Below are 21,097 nucleotides of genomic sequence, written 5' to 3'. Positions count from 1 at the left end.
ATCCTTCTACAGGAGAAACACTCTACACAAATCAATAACAGAAAATGTCTCTATCAATAGACTTTCTTAAGTTTCAGCGATCGCATCTCAGAAGAACACATCCAGAGCCACAGACTCTAAGTGCCCTCTGCCAGCAACCACACGGATCACGTCTGATAATGTGTACCCATAAATACTCGACTCTTCTACACCCCATTCGGATCAAAATTGCCTTGGCTCATGAGTGTACCCCACTCTGCCCTTTTAGCTACATGTACATAGCACCTCTCAGCTGTCACATTTAAACCTCCAGACATCATTTCTATATCATTGATTTTCTGTCACTATGAAGAAATCATCTACATGATACCCTGACAAAGATTTTATTAAATCTACATAGCTGTCCATGTAGCCGAAAAACCCTCCTGTATCAGGCCATCTTGAATATTGCACTATCAAAATATATATTCTATCTGACAAATACAAATACTTTTGTTGGGGTGGGGGGAGGCTGAGAGAGGAAGAGAGCAATACATATCCAGCATTTACAGGGAAAGTCGGACACCAAATTTCTGCACTATTGTACAAATTAAATATGTATGTACATCACTAGCTACATGCAACATAGAAAAGGTGCGCTGTCCAAGTCCTAATGCCATTGTAATACAATTACTGGCTCACTAAAATGCCATGCCATAACCACTAGAAATGATGCTTCATCCAGTCCATACGAAAGTATACAGCATGAAAACCTTGATAAGCATACAAGCCAAGGCAAGAACGAAGATTGCAGGATGATTTTAAAATCTTACATAGGTGGACATTAAATTTACATGCCACATGTTAAGATCGCACAGCTGGTTTCTAGGCTTCATAATTGCTGAGTCACTGCACTGCATGATGTTTGTGTATAACACTGTGTCACATTTAAACAGCTAGATACACTGTATATACAGGTACGCAGGCATCGAAAAACATTGTAAGTTTCACGGGATGAGAAGGGCATACAAGGACTTAAACCGTGGATGTGAAATTTTAACCCTGAGCCCAATTTCCAGAACAACGTTCGACAAAATTAAACCATCAAAAAGCTAAAATGCACATAACGTAAGAAATTTAGACAGATTCATCCAAAGGTTTCAATGATGACAGTGAGGTGCAAGGAATGTTGTGAGAAAATGATTTAAATCAGTATTCATGCTAGTTTATACGTTGTTGTTGATCAAACGATTGCCTGCTGTCAGCTCTAGCTACACCACATAATACAATCTTGTCCAGTTTGTCAAACAGAACCCGCAATACAGATATTAGACTGTCATAAGAATTGAAAGATTCTTATTTAATACACAACTGTAAATAAATAAAGCACACTGTATATTTATTTACCTATTTGATTTATGTTTTCTTTAATACGACAGCTGTAGAAATTTTCACTTGTACGACAGTGGTCATAATAGCCCAGGACAAACTCACGACCATCCACAGGTTGCCTACAGGATCTTCCCACATATGACTTTAGAGAAAGCCAGAATGAACTGGCTTCAACTCATAGCAACCGCATTGGTGAGAGGCTCCTGGGTCATTGTGTTAACCATGCTAACAGCTTTAATATTCCTCACTGCACTGCAGTCCATATGATTCGCTAATGAAACTGGTTATTTTAATTTACAGGTAAATGTACTTGAATGGTGTTTTAAAATCATATTTAACTTGAAGAATTTTTCACTCAATCGGCTTCAAACTTTCTGAGGCTTAATACCAGCTAAAACTTTTACCACCCAAAGCTAGGGTTTTACGTATGCTTTCACTTTTAAAATGTTCCACTGGTAAAGAATAGAATTAAGATTACAGGTATGCATGTCAGACTGTCAAGATGACAGATGTGTGACAGTCAAAATGACATCTGATCAGGTGTAAGACTATCAAGTTACACTTCATCTGACAACGAGCAGGATACAAATCACAACATGTCATGTGGATCCTTGATAACATACACTGCCTTTTCTGTAAAACCAATTCTTAAACATGTTCAACCAAGGCAAAAAGATGTTACATATACACTGCTCACAGCTGATAATACTTTCTCACTATCTAATGCATTCATAGTTTTTGAATACAACTGATCCCTGTGGTTGTTGACCAAGACAAAAGTGTCAAGTCCCCTGCATAACATTCACAAAACCTAATTTATGCAGCAGGGTTTTTTTTAAAATGGAGAAAAAAAAAAAGAAGAAAAATGAAAGCATGCAATGTCAGTCGAAAGTCCTGCGCCTTTTCTTGCTGATCCTAATTCTTCTAAAATTTGGGACGGATTTAGCAGTGTTGAAAGTAGAGAATATTACATTTACCAGCCTTTTGGAAAACATAAGAGTATGTTGTTCATAAGATGGTCTAACCATGTGAGAAAATAGAAACTCAATATTCCTGCTAGAATTACAAATATACTGGCTAAAAGGAGCAGACCAGTAGTCCCAAATTTTAGTAGAAATAGGGTATTTTAGAATTTACTGACACCAGGCAATTAATTGGCTGAACTGTGAAGTAGGTTGATGAACAACATTGCACACCTTTGACAGGATTCCTGTGTTGTTTCTGTTTTTATTTCTTTTTTTATATGTACCCTTGTGAAATCTCATGAAGTTCATTAGTACAATGAACGTAAGCTGGCTAATATTTATTTATTTATTTGACTGTTTATTGGTGTTTTGCTCAAGAATATTTCACTTATATGACGGCAGCTAGCATTACGGTGGGAGGAAACGAGCACTGGCATGTAGAATGTTTATATAGATCCATTAATACTGTACACCTATTTGGTTAAACATGAGGGAAAACAGAGGTACATGGGTCAACCCAATGCTGCACACACTGTTTATAACACACATTTTATTTATTTATTTATTTTATTTGATTGCTGTTTTATGCCGTGCTCAAGAATATTTCACTTACACAACGGCGGCAGCATTATGGTGGGAGGAAACCGGGCTGGGGAAACCCACAACCATCTGCAGCTTGCTGGCAGACCTTCTCAAAGGTGAAATGCAGTATTCTTCAAAAGAATAGCATCCAGTTCAGAATGAATACTCCTGCTGACCATATGCTTTGTTTCAACTCGACATACACAGGTAAATAATGCATGTAGGAGAAGTCAGGTAAATGCTGAGATAACGAATGAATCACCTGCAGTCGTACAGGTACAAAATCAATAAGAATTAGATAGATACATAAGCCTGGTAGAATTGACATCTGTCTACTCGTTTAATCAATATTTAGTGGTTTCCATGGAAATCAATCGTGTTCCAAACAAACAACGCCTCAGGCGAGGGAAGACTGTGTACATGAGGTTCATGCCACTGGGGACTGGCCTCTGTTCAAAAGTCCCCTGTTTGTGGTCCTGAACAAGCAATGAATAAGAGATATTTGTTGTTTATCAGCTTGAAACATGTTCAATTCACTGTTATGTAATTCTTGAACCTTTTCGCATGTTTGCTAAATGTTTATTTCAAGTATTATCTGAGGGCATTATTCTGAGTAGAATGATCAAATTATACTTTCTATGAGGCCCTGAAAATTGGTCAACCCAAGTAAATGCAGTTTCACTGCCTAAAACCCAATGTAGTTCAATATCTAGTTCCCCTCGTCTCTTCCCAAACATTTATCTTTGCATGTTGACTCATCAGAATGCAGAATGTATGCCACGCACACAAATGACACATACATATGTGTAGGCTGTTTCAAGGAGTGAACATCCAATGACAAATCTACACGTTTCCAGGTGCCTTCAAAGAAAAGACAACCAAATCAAATAACTCAACCTTGGTTATTTCCGGTGAAAACAGACCTAAACAGCTGTTTTTTTTTTTTTTTTTCCTCTAAAATTCTTACAAGGTTATGGGATACACCGTATTAGAGAAATCCGAAACAACACCACAGCTCACGTACCATATGCCGGTTCAATCAGTTACTTTCATATTATAAATTCTCAGAGTACATTTAACTCTATAGTAGGCAAGAAATACATCTTGCCTACTAATTGGCAAGTGAACTTTAATGAAGCCAATCATCATCAGTAGAAAAGTGGCAATTTAGTCAGGAATGTTACTGACGTACACATGCAATGCAACGCTCCAAGAAAAGCACAGTACAAGAAGTCTGATAAGATAAAGTGTTGTTTTTGTTTAATCTAAGCAAGTACAGCCTAGCAGTACATATACAGACTTTAATACACTTGCACGATGACCATGTTGGATCTCTAACAAAAGATTTTAATATTGGTCTCACCTGGAGTGTAAATTTCATAAGAGCTGGCAAAAGAAATGTATATGTTGGACCTAAATCATACATGGCTGAGAGTGCAAGTCATCTATCTACGCTAATGAATGCAGAACTTCATGGCAGTTAAAGGAGAAAAAATTTAAATATCATTCAAATACCATTGAAAAGAGCATGCTTTTCCTCTCAGGTGCATGCCATAAAAAAATTCTAATATGTGCCTCAAGTTGATAATTTATAAATAAAGTCTGCGCCAAAATCCGCTGTGGGCAACTCCATTTTGCCTAAGAACTAGTCCTGACGTCTTCTGTGTTAGGAGGAGAATTGCCATCGGACATTTCGTACATTTCCGGTAGATCTCTTCTTCTCGGAAGGTAGCGAACAGGACAGTTCGTCTTCTGCTTGACGATCGGGAAACTGGAATGTTGGATGTAGGTTCCAAGTTTACACGAACAAGCTGGCAGTTTTAACGACTCTTACTGGCTGAGGGGCAACACACCCCCAGCATAAATTACAGGATGTTAAAGATGGAGGACGCGATGGACTCAGCGATTTATGCCAACTTTGCCGTTTTCAGGCTTTACATGTATGGCAAGGAAAGTCGCAAACTTATGAAGCAGGCAGCACCAGATAGAAAAAAATGTGCTCTTTTCAGCTGATAGTGTCATGTTTTTAAGTTTTCCTCTCCTTTAATGTATGTCTGATGTTGATCTATTACACTGGAAAACTGTTTAGTGGATCAACTATCCAGGGTACATGTACATGCATGTGAACACAGGTACAGCTACGTTCTTCATGTAGCATTATCATCACCAGTTCTTAATGGTTTAACTGTAACCCTTATCTGGTAAAATTCGCTCACCTTGACCTCACAATCAGCATGTTCATGACCTGCTGTGATTGTCCTCTGGGGAATTCCCCAGATGTTATTTAACATGACATATAAACGTGCAGTAGCTTTAATACTGCTGCTATTTCCAGGGAATTTCCCCAACCTAAACTCCAACCTCATCCACCCAACACTTCATCCCTGTTATAAACCTTGTTTCCTCCCTGGCAACAATACCAGCTTTATAAAACCTAGTACTATAAATGCCAATCACAACAAAACTTAAAAATGCTTTCCAGCAGTGGTGTGTTGAATATTTATATGGATCTATTAATCCTGTACACCTATTTGGTCAAACATGAGGGGAAACCGAAGTACATGGGTCAACCCAATGCTGCACACAATGTTTATAAATCAAATGCAACATATCCCTTTGATGTCACGTATACCAACATAATAGATTGCGGAGGATCAAACAAGAGTGACTATGTCAAGAGAAAGAGCAGGTGTGGGACAATGGTCAATTGTCTCTCGCAACAAGGTTCCACAGCCATTAAGGACACAACACCACAAAAAGACTACAGCACATTGTACAAATTTCATTCACGAAGGTGGTATTTTACCCGTAAACTGATACAGAAAAATATACCTGATCAACTAAAGCCACATGTACATGCATACGATACAGGCATAATTCATATAAGGACGCTAAAAACCTACAAATAACTATATGTATGCCCATGACCCGTTGATTCTGCTGTCAATCTAATTGTACATGTAGAACTAATTCATTCCTTCAGCCTTGTATATTTATTTCCTTTGCTCAACCTTGCGATGTATCTTGTATGCTGATGTCCTGGCCTTTGTTTGCTCTTACACTAGTTAACATCTTGTTAAACTCATTAGGTCCTAGCTACTGCTTTAGTACAACGACGCCTCACTTTCCCTCTACAAATTTAGCACCATCTGGCACTACTGGCATACATGTAGTATATTCCCCTGCCCACTGCCATCGATGCATATGTACCACTGACTTCATACCAGCCGTAATACATGTACCTACATGTACATACAAACACAGCTGCACAAAAAACCACAATCATTCATGAGAAATATCGCCGTGAAATTCATGCAAAAACAGAACATTATTTACATGTTGTCACGAGGACTTGTGTTTAATTGTAGAAAATTCAGGTAGCTCAGGTAAAAGTGAGACTTTGCATTACTTGAACTGCGTCATGTACTTCTGTGACATCTAAACAGCATATTAAACAGTGAAAAGCCTATGTTAACCTAATTCCTCAACCTTCTCGCATCAAAGAACAACTTTCAGTGAGATTTATGCACCTGTTTAATTTGCTTAATGAGACAAAACTACATTGGCTGGATTGACCAATTTCAGGAACTTCACAAAAAGTATAATTTTATCAGTCGGTGTAGAATAATGTTCTCAGAATATGCTAGAATAAACACCTTGAAAAAGTTGAGGAATTACAGTACCAACATTATGTATGTACAGTAAATGACCCAAAATTTCACCCAAAAATGCTTTTTTTAGACTACATGTAAAAGGTACAAACTATTGGGAATGGTGCTGACACATGCATTTTTCCAGTAGAGTATCTTCCTACTTTCCAGACAACCTCAAAACATCTTTCTAAGATGGATAAAACTCTCAGAAAAAGGTAAAATGTGCTACCTAATCATGGGTGAATTTTTAGGTCATTTACTGTACCTTAAACAAATAATTTAAATTTTGGCCTGGGATAAATGTGAGAAGAGAGATGCCCTGTTCTACTAGGGCAGACATACATATGCCTGCAGACTCCATTTATTCTGCTTTATCCTTAATCTTTTGATTAGACTGGTGCAAAGCAGTCAACAGGGAGGTGGCATATTTTCTAATCCTTTGTACCACAAAATCTACAATGTTACAATTGTATCATTCTCTGTTGTACTGTCATTATGTCTTTTCATAATGTGACCTCATCATGATGAGCTGCGAAAGGGATGTTTGACATATCAATCATTCTAACAGTAAAATAACAGTGAAGAAGTCCTTCAGATAGTATATCGTCCCAGCACCCAGAGGCTTGATTATGTTATAATATTACTACATGACAGCTTTCTCCGGCCATATGTGGGAAGGTATTCCAGCAACCTGCAGATGGTTGTGGGTTTCACGATGACTCTCAAAGAGCTAAAGCAGGTCACAGAGTACATGTAAGGTGTAGTTACATGGGCACAACTGGATATATTCTAATTCAAGGGAGACAACTTTAAACAGGCCAATTTAACTCAGCCAATAAAAGGGAGACCACTCTGCAAGTTTGCCACATTTTGGATATATAACATCACTGATTATTTGTTAATTTGCAATTCTAAATTTTTGGATGGACTTAACATTACATTATCAGCCACACTGATTTGTCCGGCATTGTATTCTCAACAGATGAATACACACATTGAGGCCTCTCCATACGCCAATACCACGCACAAATATAAGGGATTTTGTAAAAACGTGAAAACTTCATAAAATGGCGCGTGAAAGGAATACACATACATGTACTATACATGTAGATATTTTCATACCTACATATGAGAGCCCTATGAAGACAGTCAGTTAATGTCTTCATTTTGGCTGGATAATGTCTTCAGTTTGGCCAGTTAATGTCTTCATTTTGGCCTATCACACAGATCCAGTTTTCAATCATCCCAACAAAAGCTCCAGTTGTTTCCAATTTAGAATACATTTACTCTCATAGTTTGAACACCATTAGAGAGTTCTTACATATCATCAGTCATAACCCATTTGCACTATCACTTTCTGAGACATTCCAAAACCTGGAATATTATTGCGTTCATTGTATGTGCTTTCAATGCATGTCAACATCATTACTTTATATTCAAAATATCATTGTAATTATTGTTTGTTTTTCACTTTAAGGTCCAGTCCTTTGTTTGAGAAGAGAATCATAAAACTTAGGTGAAATTTCTTCTACTGGCTGATGACTTTATAAGGTCTCAAAACCTAGTAACTTTTCAATCACATTTGTCATGTTTCAACAACTTTGTGGCCAAAGAAAACATCATTATTTCTCTAAAATAGAGACCTGTTTCAGTTGAGAACTCTACATCCAAAAACACAACCACAATCCACTGGTAACATGTAAAAAGATGGCAGGGCTAGGCTGTTCAGAGTAATATCTACATGTACAGCCATGTCTATAAGTTGCACTGTGAAACGGTTCACCAATTACACCAATCAAATGTTCTAAGTCGGTTTAGTTGGAGATTCAAGTTGATATCATACACAAAGGTATCACCACTCTGAAGTCCGCATGTACATGTACCTATATAATACCAAAAATGTCATTCAGCTTGGAGTGGAACTTTCTTCACACACTGTATAACAGTGCATGAGTATTTTTTTACATGGAATATTGTATTATCTCTTATGTTTTTGGAATATCTGTTCTGCTTGCAAAGAGTGAGTTGTTGCCCTTGTTGGATCCTGCAGGTTCACTTATAGCATGCACAAGTAGTGAAGACAAAGTGCTCACTATCATGCAATCATGATGGTTTACATCAAAATTTAAAGTATGGTTGAAACTTTGGTCCACTATTATATATACATGTACATGTAACATTGACAATAAGGGTCTTAAAATTTTCTCCACAGGAATGTTTCCAAAAATTGCATCTGTATTTTCAGGCTTGGGAAAGCTCTGTGTAAGGCAATGATTGTTGGCATGTCACTGCCAAACTTTTCCATGTGTGACATATGTTGTATAATACTGATGGAAAGCCAGTGGTCTTCAGCGCATTTCATGTAGGTAAAAGCATAAAAGAGAGGGCATACATAACAACACATTAGGCTAATCCTGAGAGCACTGGAAGTAAAGTGATTGAACCCTTGAAACGCTAATCAGTTGCACAAAAGATGATCTTACCTTAAAGCCTCCCAGCCATTCTCGTATTGCCTTCGACTGCATCTTTATTTCATGTATACCATACACCGGACAATCTGATCTCTTCCAAGACTGTTCACTGTGGCTGCTTCATTCAAATCAGTATCCCCTGACAAAGTGAAAACAGAAATCAACAGACAACTATATTAAACAGTGAACTCGACTATTTTCACAGCAAATTTATACCTAAATACCAGGGCTGTTTTTGAAGTGTTGGTAACAATAAATGTAAAGGGTTGAACTTGACACTTCTACAAGTAGCTGACCCAACTGGTCTGAGGACACCGCAATATGGCTTTTCGTTACTCATTTAAAGTCTAGCTGGTAGGAAACCATCTTCAATAAAATCAAGCCAAACACTGCATACATTCAACTGCTTCTTTATTTCACTGCTGATTGCTTTGATCAAGTCATTAGCAAATCAGCTACTTACCTGCTCAAGTTTGCAAATATCAATCGAATGTAGTGTATAGTAGTTATTTATTTATTTGATTGGTGTTTTTAACGTTGTACCCAATAAAAGGGAGACCACTCTGCCACTGTGCCATAATTTTGTGCTTTCACGTTTACAACAGCAGCTAGCATTGTGGTGGAGGAAGTTGGGCAGAGCCCAGTGGAAACCCATGACCACTGGCAGGTTGCCAGTAGGTCAAGCACTTTTAAAAACACATGGCAGATAAATAATCAAATGATAAGCTCTTGATTCACTTCAAATGGATTCAACATCGATTGTGGCAATATGTGATGATCTGATGACGCCCACACTAACTCGAGATGTTGGGGGTTATGAAGCTGACGTTGCTATCCATTGTTTTTCATTAACCCAGTTCTAAGATGATCATTGTGAAAAGCAGATTCTTTAATGAACTGATGTCATATAAACAGTATTATCGTTAATAGGGATTACACTTTCTGAATATAGCACAGATTCTAGTGCTGAAACTTGGCAGAGACCACTGCGGGATTCGAACCAGCAACCTCAGAGTCAGGCACCAAATCGCCAACAATACATGTCAACTGTCTAGACCTGTGATCATCAGAGGGGTAATGTATGTCTGCTGTAAAGTCTACCGGTCAACTACCTTCTATTTTTGTGGAAGGCCTGTTGGTCGAGTGGTCTTAGACGGCTGGCGTGAATTGTTGGCGATTTGGTGCCTGACTCCGAGGTCGCTGGTTCGAAACCCGCAGTGGTCTCAGCCAAATTTCAGCACTAGAATCTGTGCTATATTCAGAAAGTGTAATCCCTATTAACGATAATACTGTTACTTAATCCACTTTCTAAAATGACATCTGTACCTATCCGATGTCATATTCTCTGTCACATGGCACACAGCTGGGCCAGATAAACTGCCTCATCTCAACAACAATTGCATATGCCCAGTATATCACTCAAACCACCATACATTTGGTGGCAGAGTAACTCAGGTATCGATGCGGATTTTCAGAGACAGAGATTGACTCAGTGTTTGAGACGAATGTCAGAATTTAGGATAGCACGCTGAGTGATATCCTGCATGTTTGCAGTTGTTGTTGAGAGGTACCCGCTAGGAGATTTTCACCCAGCTACAACAGTACAAGAGGCACAAGTTTGTCATGTCAGAACCATAATAAAACCCAGAGTCATTTTGTAATTCTGAATTAAGTGGCACAGCAAGATCAAATGTATTATACAAAACTTTCCTCCTCCTCTGCACTGAAAAGTTGTATTGTAGTCTGGTACCTTTGCCCAAAACAATTTCTCGTAGTGGAATTAAAGTGCTCGAATACAACATACAACTATCAGTAACAGCTGAAGATGAAGGCTTTCCTTTTATTCAAAGAAACAGCGCAAAAAATATGTTTCTTCAGTGACTATGCCACATCAGAAAGTGCTTGGAACTGTAAAGCTCGTAGCTACACAATTCGATAGAATCAGAGCTACATACCAGTTGTAAGCACAGTAACTCTTACCCACCAGTAGTAAAATACAATCTAGTTAACAGCTCCTGGGTCAGGACTAGAATATAATCGAAATCACTTCAGTTCAGAAGAGACCGTAACAGTGGCGATTATTCTTTCTTATCACAATGAACTAAAATGTACTGAGTTATTTAAAGCGACAGTCACTGATAAATGTGCAAAATGAGAATGAAATTAATTGAGAGACCATATAACGATTACTGGTCCCCTAATGATGGTGTAGCCCAGAACCTCTGTGCATCACTCAGATACGCCCCATTTTCGACATAGATGCTCTTACAGATGAAAGCTCACATTTAAAAAGGAAAGAACGTGCTTCTTTGCCTTTTTGACAGACTTACTTGGAACAAAAATCCAATGGTTGAGGTGCCTTCATCGAAAAAATAAGGGGTTGTTGCCGGTTGTTTCTAAATGACAGACGACACATCAAACACAAAACTGTTTTCCAGTTTTGCAAAGAAAATGCTGTAAATTCAGTAAGTTACAAATTCTGTGGCTTTTAAATTTAAAACATATGTAATGAGTGTAAAGATTGAAAAGAAAAGTTTTCAGATAAATACACGGTTCTTTCGGATTAGTTTATTGGAGGCTATTTTCTTTCGCTTAACATGGCGGCCTTCAGAAAAGGTAACGTGAGTGACATATTAGAACATGGAATTTAATGCGCCATTACACTGTGACATTAATCTGATGTGATGTATATAAAAAGAACTAGCAATAGGAAGCATGTCCTTTTGTTGTCGGCTATTGTGCTATCTCTTTGCGAGAAGGCATTTGTCAGTTTTTAGTGTTCACACAACTTATTTTGCAAAAACGGCTAGTGTCGATTTCTGGTCATCTTCTGGGCCCGAGATCACGACGCAATCTTAGACTGAAGTCAAAATTTCAAATCACGTTAAAATGTATATTTCTTACGTAACAAAGTCGAAACACTGCTTAACTGTGTAAATTCTGGGTAAGTTATTGTAATACAAATTTCAGCGAAAATAACGGAAAGGAACTTATCCACTTTAATGATTGAAATTTTGACTTAAGTTCTAGATCGCTTCGTGATCCCGGGGCCTGGTAACTGTTTCTGTTCTATTGATTTTGATTTTGGTTTTGGTCTAGTGCTGGTGATGCTCAGTAATATTGACAGTGGACTACACAGACGAGACATTTTGATTTGAGCGCTTTTCATGCAATCTCTTACTTCTTCTACTGCCAAATTATGTTCTGTTACTGTGCAGCATTAGTAATGATGTTGCCCTAAATGAGACCCAACTTTTCGTGCCACACAAGAAGGCTTTGTCAGATTGCTTTGTTAACCTATAAAATGTATAAATAAAACCTATGCAGTACAAAAATGCAACAGCCTTATTTGTGACATATCCCATGATATTACAAGCAGTAAGAGTGTTATTCTTTTTATCTTTTGATTGTAATATTACGCTGTACTCAAGAATATTTCACAGCCAGCATTAGTAAATGGCAGCCAAAAATAGTAAGCGCATTAGATCATACTGATGTAGATGTATGATTAGGTTATTTGTCTCTAGATTTTAGGTGCTTTGGATAACATATGTACATGTAAGTGTTTTGGCCATTACATGATTTGACCCGGTTATATTTAAACTAACCTAGTTCAGTTACATGTTTGTTAATTAAACATTGATTAGGGCAATATTTTACAATGCATTGTTTGACGGTCACATCAACATGGTGGTCAACCATCACTTAGATGTCCCAGTAATACCATATTTGACGTATACTGTAATCATTCAAACTTTTTGTATGTTTGTAAGGTGTATATTCAAGCGTATTCTGAAGGCATTATTCTGTGTAGACTGATAAAATTGCACTTTTTCTTAAGCCCTGAAATTGAAGCAACCATTGCAGTTTTGTCTCCAAAATCAACTTATAAATGTGTATAAATTACACTGAAAGTTGCTCTGTAATGTGCGCAAAGGTTGAGGAATTCGGGTAACTTAGATTAACTGACTGCTACATGTACAGCGTATATCTGTGTTTTGTTTTTTTGCTATCAGGCCCCCTGTTCCAGACAACATGGATGTGTGTTCGTCACCGGGGTAAAGTCAACATCCAGAGGCCCAGACCTGGACCATGGGAACGACGGATTCTAGAGGCTATGACAGTGCCGATTGTTCTGCGCGACATGGATATACTGAAAACAGACTCACAAAAATGTGCGGAGTGGAGGGAAAAAAACAAAAAGAAAATTGCAGAGGTACAGATAATGTTGTATTGCAGCAGCTAGGCATGGCAACAAATGAGATATATGTAGACCAAGTTCACCATTAAAGTGTCAACACTTTCCAATGTGTGGATTCTTCACCTTTTTTGACTTGAACAAAGTACAGGTGTAGCTTATGCCATACCCCGAGCAGCAGCCTCAGTTCATAATAACAGGGAAAGCAATGTTAACGTTAGGGGTGCTACATTGTACCTCAAAAAGCACTGCAGGTATTGAACTCTGGTTTTACACACATTTAGAGCACAATAGCATGAGGGAGATGTTCTGTCGTTGATTCACTGTGTGGTCGATTACAAAATTCACGACTTTGTGTTTTACATGCATATAAAGCACAGTGAAGGTGGGGCAAAAAACTGAGGTGTTCTGTTCGTGTACCTTTTTTGCTTGACCCACAGGCTTTTTCAACACTGAAAACTACCTTAATCCTGGTTAATGGTAGGCCTTCATCCTGGTTAATGGTAAGCCTTAATCCAGTAGACCTAAACGTGATGGTCAGGTGTTTTCCCATACTCCGCAGTAAGGGTCAGTAGTGCTCAGTACATCAGTGCATCGTAAGATCAGTTGAACTAAATTCGGACTCCTTATAATTCGGCAATTGCACTGCACAATGACTAGACCCGTTTTAAACCCATGGGTTCTGGTTTGATCTGAGGCACAAAATACATCAGAATTTTATCCAGTTTGTCCCTGCATTTCATGCCTTACCACTGTGACTCTTTTATTACACTTTGCATAGCAAAAGAGGCAGAACAGGCAATGTAGCCTGTGTTGATGTTTCGCCACTAATTTTTATCACACCTGTTTAACCTCAGTATGACCATCCGCCCAATAACTTTTAATACGTCGATGTGCAGAGAGTTTTGTTTTGTGCTTGAACTTCTAGCACTGAGAAGTTTGCTCTGGGGTTGAATGCCTGGGCAGTCATGTCACTTTGTGACTTTACTTTCCAAAGTCTGATTGTTTACTCAAGCTTCATCTGATTCGAATTCATCTGAGTCGAATCGTTATTATTGGTTTGATTTCAGGCAAATCCTTGGGAGGAGTTTCTTGTGGCTCGTTGTAAGGAAATGTTTGACCAGCACAAGATGGTGGCAGTGTTCCAGGCTCTACCCTCCAAAATGGAGGAGAAAAAAGCAGTACATAACAAGTTAATGAAGCAAGGACTACGTTTACAGCATTTCCCTAACGAAGTCATGCTGTAAGTTTCCAGACTGGTTTGGCATTTGTACTCACCTAGATTTAGGATGATATCTCTTCACACACAATCCTTTGGCATATACATATATATGTATAAGTCATGAATACTCTCTTTCTCTGAGTGTGGAAGGCAAACCATTTATCTGTATGCCAAACACACGAAAGTTTGCCATTAACTAGCTAAAGGTGAGTGGTTTACCACAGATACACCTATTTCCTCCAGCCATAATACTGACTGCTATAAAAGCAAAAATTTCTTGAGTATTGAATTATAAAACAATGATGTGAATAAACCAAACTGTGCTTTTGTTTGAATCCAAATTCTCCTGGGCTGGCCACAGCTTTTTGTCAGGAGGTTTGTCTGTTACAGTACCTGACAGGGTGTGCTGGTTTCCTTCTGGAATTACCTATAGTCCTCAACGCTCTGCCGTATTTCCCCCAAGATTTGCTTAATTTCCATCTGGCATTGCCTGTATTATCATCCTTACACAGGCTGGTCTTGGCTCTAGTTAGTTTCCTCCTGGCTCTGTCTAGTTTCCTCCTTGCTGTACCTAGTTTCCTCCTAGTTGTGCGTGTAGTTTCTTTATAGCTCTACATAATTTCCTTTGCAAGTTCTTAGTTTCCTCCTAGCTGTGCTTAGTTTCCCCCTGGCTCAGTCCATAGTTTTTTGCGGAACTCTACCTAGTTGCCTTTTACCTGTGTATATACTATACTTCTGGCTCTGCCTAGTTTCCTCATATAGCTATGCCTAGTTTTCCCTACACATCAGCTTGATGACCATTACACATTTTAGACAAAATAATTATGAGTATGTTCCTCAGATAGCTTCATTGCCTGATTTACAGTGTTACAGAGCTACTTCAGTGTTAACACCCGAGTCTAACAGTCTTATGAGCAAGTCTAAAATGATTAACACTGAGATTGTACGATTTGTTTTCCTTGAGTGAAAAAAAAGAAGCAGTTTACCAATATTGTAAGTTACATGGATAATATGAACACAAAATTTTGCTGTAGTTTCAACTTTTGCCTGGTGTGACATCACTGAGGCAAAGCCACAAATGACACTAAAACTTTCGAAATTCGAATGTTCTTGACTTCTCTTCAGCATAATATTATTAAGTCACACCAGGCATATGTTATGAAAGATTTTGTTTTTGAGGATTCCTAAGTTAAGGGAGATAAATAGCGTTATGAAGTTCTTTTGAACCATGGTGTTCCATAGGATTTCCTTCATATCATTTCAATATTCCCAGCTAAAATCTCATGGAACTGGAGTAGAACTTTGGTACTTCAGGTGTGAACATAAGCACTACCTGGAGAACTAAAGGAAACAGGTGATGAGTTTAGGTGTTTGCAATCAATCACAGACCAAGGTGCATCATTTTGGTATGATTTCAGGCAGGCAATAAAAAACACAAAATTCGTCAATCTCTCACCACTCCTGATTGGAGAAAACCTGTTTGTCATTGGGGAGGAGCCAAATCTGCCCGGCATGATGAAAATAACACGGAAAGTTACCCACATGGCCTTGTTAGGTAAGATACCCAAGCACATGAATATGAGGCTCAGTGAAAATTGCTGTAAGTGAGAAGGTCTGTCAGCAACCTGCAGATGGTTGTGGGTTTCCCCCGGGCTCTGCTCGGTTTCCACCCAACATAATGCTGACCGCCGTTGTATAAGTGAAATATTCTTGAGTACGACGAATCAAATAAATAAATCAGTGAAAATAGAGTCAAGGCTGTATTAGCAGTTCAGTCTTATGGGTATATGTGTGGGGATTGGGGTGGGGGGGGTGGGTGGATAAGGTGGTTAATATCTATGCTCAGTGTTTCAAAAGTATATGAGCAGTTGAAGGAGAAGAAAACATAAAAATGATGCCAAAATCAGATGAAAAAGTGTCAAAACTTACTTGCAAATATGATCTGTAATATTTTTTGGGAATTGTTTTTTATTCAAGAGAATAGGGTATTTGAAAATATTTTTGTTATGGTGGGTATTTGGGACAACTTTTGGTATTCATCGTTGTGGCATAATAATGTTCTAAATAAGGATGTGATGCTTGTCTATTATACATCTTCTCAGTTTGTATGGTAATGTTGTACTATTTTTAATTTGACATCATCATCATGAGCTGGGAAAGGAACATTAGACATCAATAAAATGCCGATAAGTTCCTGTTGCTGGGCTTGGACATATCCCCATTGGTGTTGTATTGGAGCAAGACTGACTGGTATTAATGTTTAAGCCTGGTTTAACTTTTAATAGACTTTTAAACCACTGGCTGCTGGCTCACTGCGTCTACTAAGACCAAGATCAGTGAGATTGCGAGTTCAAATCCAACTTTCACTATTTTGGTTGTGGCTTTGCCTCAAGAGGATGGTGAGATGAATGCACTTTGCAAAGGTCAGTGGTTCACTCTACCCGCAAACCTGACAACCGTCTCATAAGTAAAAAATTCCTGAGGATGGCATTAAACACCAGTCTGAATCAATCAATCAAACACTTCCCTTGCGAGTTCTCTCAGGTTTGGGTGAGACAAGGCAGGGTTTTTCACAGATTACCTTCGCAAAGGCATGATGTTACAGTCGTTCAACAGCAGTGCACCATTAGCAGCTTTTGTAAAGCCAGGTCTTGTCCGCATTAGTCTGTGAGACTCCACCTTGTCTCACCCAACCTTGAGTAAACTTTTGGCACTGAAATGACTATTTGTGTCATATCATGTGTTACTTTGTAATCAGTGGTTGTCAGAAAAACTGTCGGTTTCCCATTAGTCTGGAGCAGTCATGTGACATTTGGATAAACAGTAAATAGGATAGATGTTTACATAAAACTCCACCACATGTGACCAGCCAGTAAAACATTTTGAAGTAAGTATTTGTGTAAATTGTATAGAAGATGACTGAAAAACTATCCTGTATTTTAAATAACTGGTAAACAAGACTGTGTTGAGAAGGTGTTTATTCAAGTGTCTTCTAAAATAATAGTTCAAGTGAAAAATTCTTGAGTATGGCGCAAAAACACAAATAAGATCCATCTGAGGGCATCATTAGGTGCAGAGTGATACCCCGCCAGCCCAACGAGTGTAGTTTTGTCTCCAAAATAAGTTTAAAATGGTGCAAAACTCAGATCTCATGTGTGAAAAGGTTATGGAATTATGGTATTCACTAATGTAAAGGTTGTGGATAACAGGTAATGAAGAGCTTTTTCTCCTAAAGGGACTCGTTATTTTTGTGTTGCAGGTGCTCTTGTGGAGAATCGTATCCTGTCACGTGAGGAAGTCACTCATTACTCCACCTTACCCGATCTCCCAATGGTCCGTGGACAACTGGCTAGTCTGCTGAACTCTGCTGCATCAAAAACACACAGACTGTTAGGGTCCCAACAGTTAAGACTCTCAACAAACTTGGAACAATACATTAAACAGAGAACAGAGGATGGTAGCAGTGGTTCTTGTCCAGAAAACAGCTGACCTGTGTGGAGTTTGTATAGGCTTACAATCTGTGACAGAGACTACCAGTAAAGTTGCAGAGTGGAGTGGAGTTATAGAAATTGTGAGGTGAATGATATCACAGATGAGTAATGGTTCCTATGAGTGTATATATGATCATAGATCGTGCATTGGAATCTTTAAAATATCAACCAGTGGGAAGTTTATAATATACAAGCCATTGGAAACATCAGTGAAAACTCTGCTGTATAGAGTTTGTCGGCACTAGGTTTTAATAAATTAGTGAACCATCTGGTGATTAAGTAGTTTCTCCCTCTTCCAAATTGTTAAGTCTTGTTTTTTTTATGGCTTCGTTTGGAATGGAAACTGGCTCTTTCACTATTTGTGAAATTAAAACAACTTGCCTGATTGTTTTTTAGGTCTGACTGCTCCGACCAGTGATTATCTGAGTGTAGGTCTGTCTAAAGATCATGTTAAATATCATTAACAGTCTCCTGTTCTTATTGAATAAGATTTTGTAAGTTTTTTTTTGTGAAAATATTTCATTCAGTATTTCTCATTATAAATAATTACAGTTATCCCATGTAAGATTGTATGGAAAATGTCCATCTCTTACTCTCTTTGTGCTAGAAAGTCGCAATGTCATTCTTGTGAAAGAGTATTTGTGAAATCGCTAAAGGTCAGATGAATGAACCAGTTTAACATTTGAAAATTCAAGGTTAACAAGCTGGGTTTTTTTTCAACAAATTATAGACTGTATATATCTGCATGGTTCATTTCTGGCCAAAAAAGTATAAAATCATAGAAAATGTTTACGAAATTATAGAAAAAACGTAACACAATCATGACTATACATTTACCCTGACATCTTTTAGTTTCAACTGAAAATCTTCAGTTTATCTTTTATGACAGTGTAATGTAAGCAGCTATTTTGTGATCTGACTTTCTACTTTTAATTGTAACATGCATTTTAACATTTGTGAAATTACACCTTGTCCTGTGCATTACAGTTCATTCTGATGATACCAGGGTGAGGAACAGAGTAAACTTAATACCCAAAATGAACTTTCACATTTGTTTTCAAGAACAACTCAAGAACAAAAATGTGTCTTGCAATGTTAGTGCAGGATATGAACATTTAATAGGAGGCCTCCGTGGCCGAGGAGTGAACTTCGAGTTCAAGTTCAGCTCATGCTGGCTTACTCTCTGGCCGTACTTGGGGTAGATCTGGCAACAACCTGCGGATGGTCCTGTGTTTCACCCCAAGTTTGGCCCAGTCTCCTCCTACCAAAATGCTCTCTGATGTCGTAGGCGGGAAATATTCTTGAGTACAGTGTAAAGCACGAATGAAATAAATAACTAAACGAACATAACATGAAACGTAAAGCATGATAAACTGTGGCAAAAATCTTGTCTACTGGCTTCCTGTACTAAGGGATGTGGCTACAGGAGTATTCATTGTCCAAACAGTCCCCCCGAGTTTCTTCTTGCACATTGGCTCTCCTTGTATTCAGAACATTGTAATATTGCAGTGGTCTCATTCATTCATGTTTTGTAATAATAAAATGTAACTCTAAAAACCGAATGCGAATGAGCAGAGACTGAAATTCATAAGAGATATTTCTCATAACTTTTTTCTTAAAAATGACTTCTATAGGTAATAAGACATGATTTGCAAGAAAAGTTACAAAAGAAAAAAAATGATTTATTTTGGTGAAAGTAAGTTCATGCCCCAGGATCGCTAAGTGGTATTAGACACAAGTCCGACTTTGTCATAATTTGACTACAATTTAGTGTGCCTAACTAGTGACTTGGTAGAGGACTTTTTATTTTTCATACTTACAGATATTCCAGCCAACTTTTATGACAAAAACATATGAGAAATATAGACATTATACACCCCAAAAATAGGTTTGTTGGATATTAGGAGCTTTAGAATACAAGAAAGACCAAAACACAGCGAAGATAATGGCTCCATCAGCCCTTACTAACACTGGTAGTGGTTTTTTTCTATTGACAATGCAAAAAACGAGGACAGACATGAAGATCTCTTTTGTTAAAGGGACAATTTCTGGTCGACCTACATATGATGTCCTACCTTCTTTAGTTTATAGTCAGACCCATTAATAGATGCCTCACTCAGCAGATACCTGTCTCTTGTGGCTTTAGGCAGTAATGGAAAAGACCCTTTAGATGTCACTATTTAAAGTAAAGTGGAGAATAAGGGACGAAGTGCATTGGAAATGGGATGATAGACAAATTCACAGGTGAAATGTAACTGACGGGTTTGACAGACAATGTAGAATACACAACACGAGGTGATAGACAAAGGGAGAGTAATAAAAAATGTAATGGACACGAGATATTAGGCAAGGGAGAACACACAAGGAAAATGAAACCGACCGGGTTTGATGTAGACAATAGAGAATAAACAACTCAAGGTGACAGACAAAGGGATAATAACAAAAAATGCAATGGACTTAGGATGATAGACAAAACGAGTCAAACGGTAACCATCCCAAAGTCTTTACAATGATTAACTTCAGGAGTGAAGTGGAAACCTGTACAATTCAATATCCTCACACACTAGTAATGCTCTACTGTACCAAGGGAAAGAGCTCAAGAGCCAGAATAACTGACATACAATGTAACTGAACTAGCCAAGATGGATTTCATAGGGCTGTGCATTCTGCTGGATCAATTTTATTAGATTTAAACAATGCCTCCTTGTTCCAAAGTAATGTTTCTAGTCTGCTAAATGGTCACAAAGCAAACAACTGCACATAAAGATTAGGGCTGGGGGTAATGGTTGCTGTTTTGGTTGCATGTGTAAAAATGCTCCATGATCACATAAGAAAGGCATATGCTCTGCTCAGTTTTCCCATTTTTATTGGTTTTGTGGGTCTGATTTGAGCTCTTTGAGCTCTTCATACAGTGGTGTCAGATATGCTTGGGCCCATCCACCTTTTACGTGCCAAGGAAAATTTGTTCTGGCAGGAAAAGCAAATTTTATACTTTGCCGCCTAATTCTAAAATTTGGGCTCTTCCATGTTTAATGTTCTAAAATGAACAACAAAGATTAGATAAAAATCATTACTTCTTAAAGCCCCGTCCAGACTATCCAACATCACTCAACTTTTCAACTTAAAGTTGAGTGAACAAGTTTTGACCTGTCGAGTAGTCTGGAC

The 21,097-nt window shown here is 38.1% G+C and overlaps 2 protein-coding genes across 2 annotated transcripts in view; one reads left to right on the top strand and one right to left on the bottom strand.

Annotated features, from left to right (window-relative positions):
- The window catches only part of LOC135464434 (hyccin-like), a 163,981-nt gene extending 152,565 nt beyond the window's left edge, over nucleotides 1-11,416 (bottom strand). Inside the window, exons 1-2 of the mRNA XM_064741860.1 lie at nucleotides 11,352-11,416; nucleotides 9,034-9,160 (exon numbers count right to left, since the gene is read on the bottom strand). Coding sequence (XP_064597930.1) covers nucleotides 9,034-9,075 — 42 coding nt within the window. The 5' untranslated portion in view covers nucleotides 9,076-9,160; nucleotides 11,352-11,416. The remainder of the gene's footprint in view (nucleotides 1-9,033; nucleotides 9,161-11,351) is intronic.
- A 202-nt stretch (nucleotides 11,417-11,618) lies between these two features.
- Nucleotides 11,619-18,974, top strand: LOC135464433 (large ribosomal subunit protein uL10m-like). Its single transcript, XM_064741859.1, has 5 exons — nucleotides 11,619-11,637; nucleotides 13,038-13,237; nucleotides 14,290-14,462; nucleotides 15,860-15,996; nucleotides 17,701-18,974. The coding sequence occupies exons 1-5, from the start codon at nucleotides 11,619-11,621 to the stop codon at nucleotides 17,928-17,930; spliced, it is 759 nt and encodes a 252-aa protein (XP_064597929.1). The 3' UTR covers nucleotides 17,931-18,974.
- The last annotated feature ends 2,123 nt before the right edge of the window (nucleotides 18,975-21,097 follow it).

Source organism: Liolophura sinensis, chromosome 4, assembly GCF_032854445.1.
Source record: "Liolophura sinensis isolate JHLJ2023 chromosome 4, CUHK_Ljap_v2, whole genome shotgun sequence".
Lineage (NCBI taxonomy): Eukaryota > Metazoa > Mollusca > Polyplacophora > Chitonida > Chitonidae > Liolophura > Liolophura sinensis.
Note: the sequence above shows the minus strand (reverse complement) of the source record. Positions and strands in the feature narration are given on the sequence as shown.

Coding starts and splice junctions, on each gene's coding strand:
- LOC135464433 (XM_064741859.1), top strand. Junction 13,238..14,289: donor ACAAAAAGAAAATTGCAGAG/GTACAGATAATG, acceptor GTTTGATTTCAG/GCAAATCCTTGGGAGGAGTT. Junction 14,463..15,859: donor TTCCCTAACGAAGTCATGCT/GTAAGTTTCCAG, acceptor GTATGATTTCAG/GCAGGCAATAAAAAACACAA.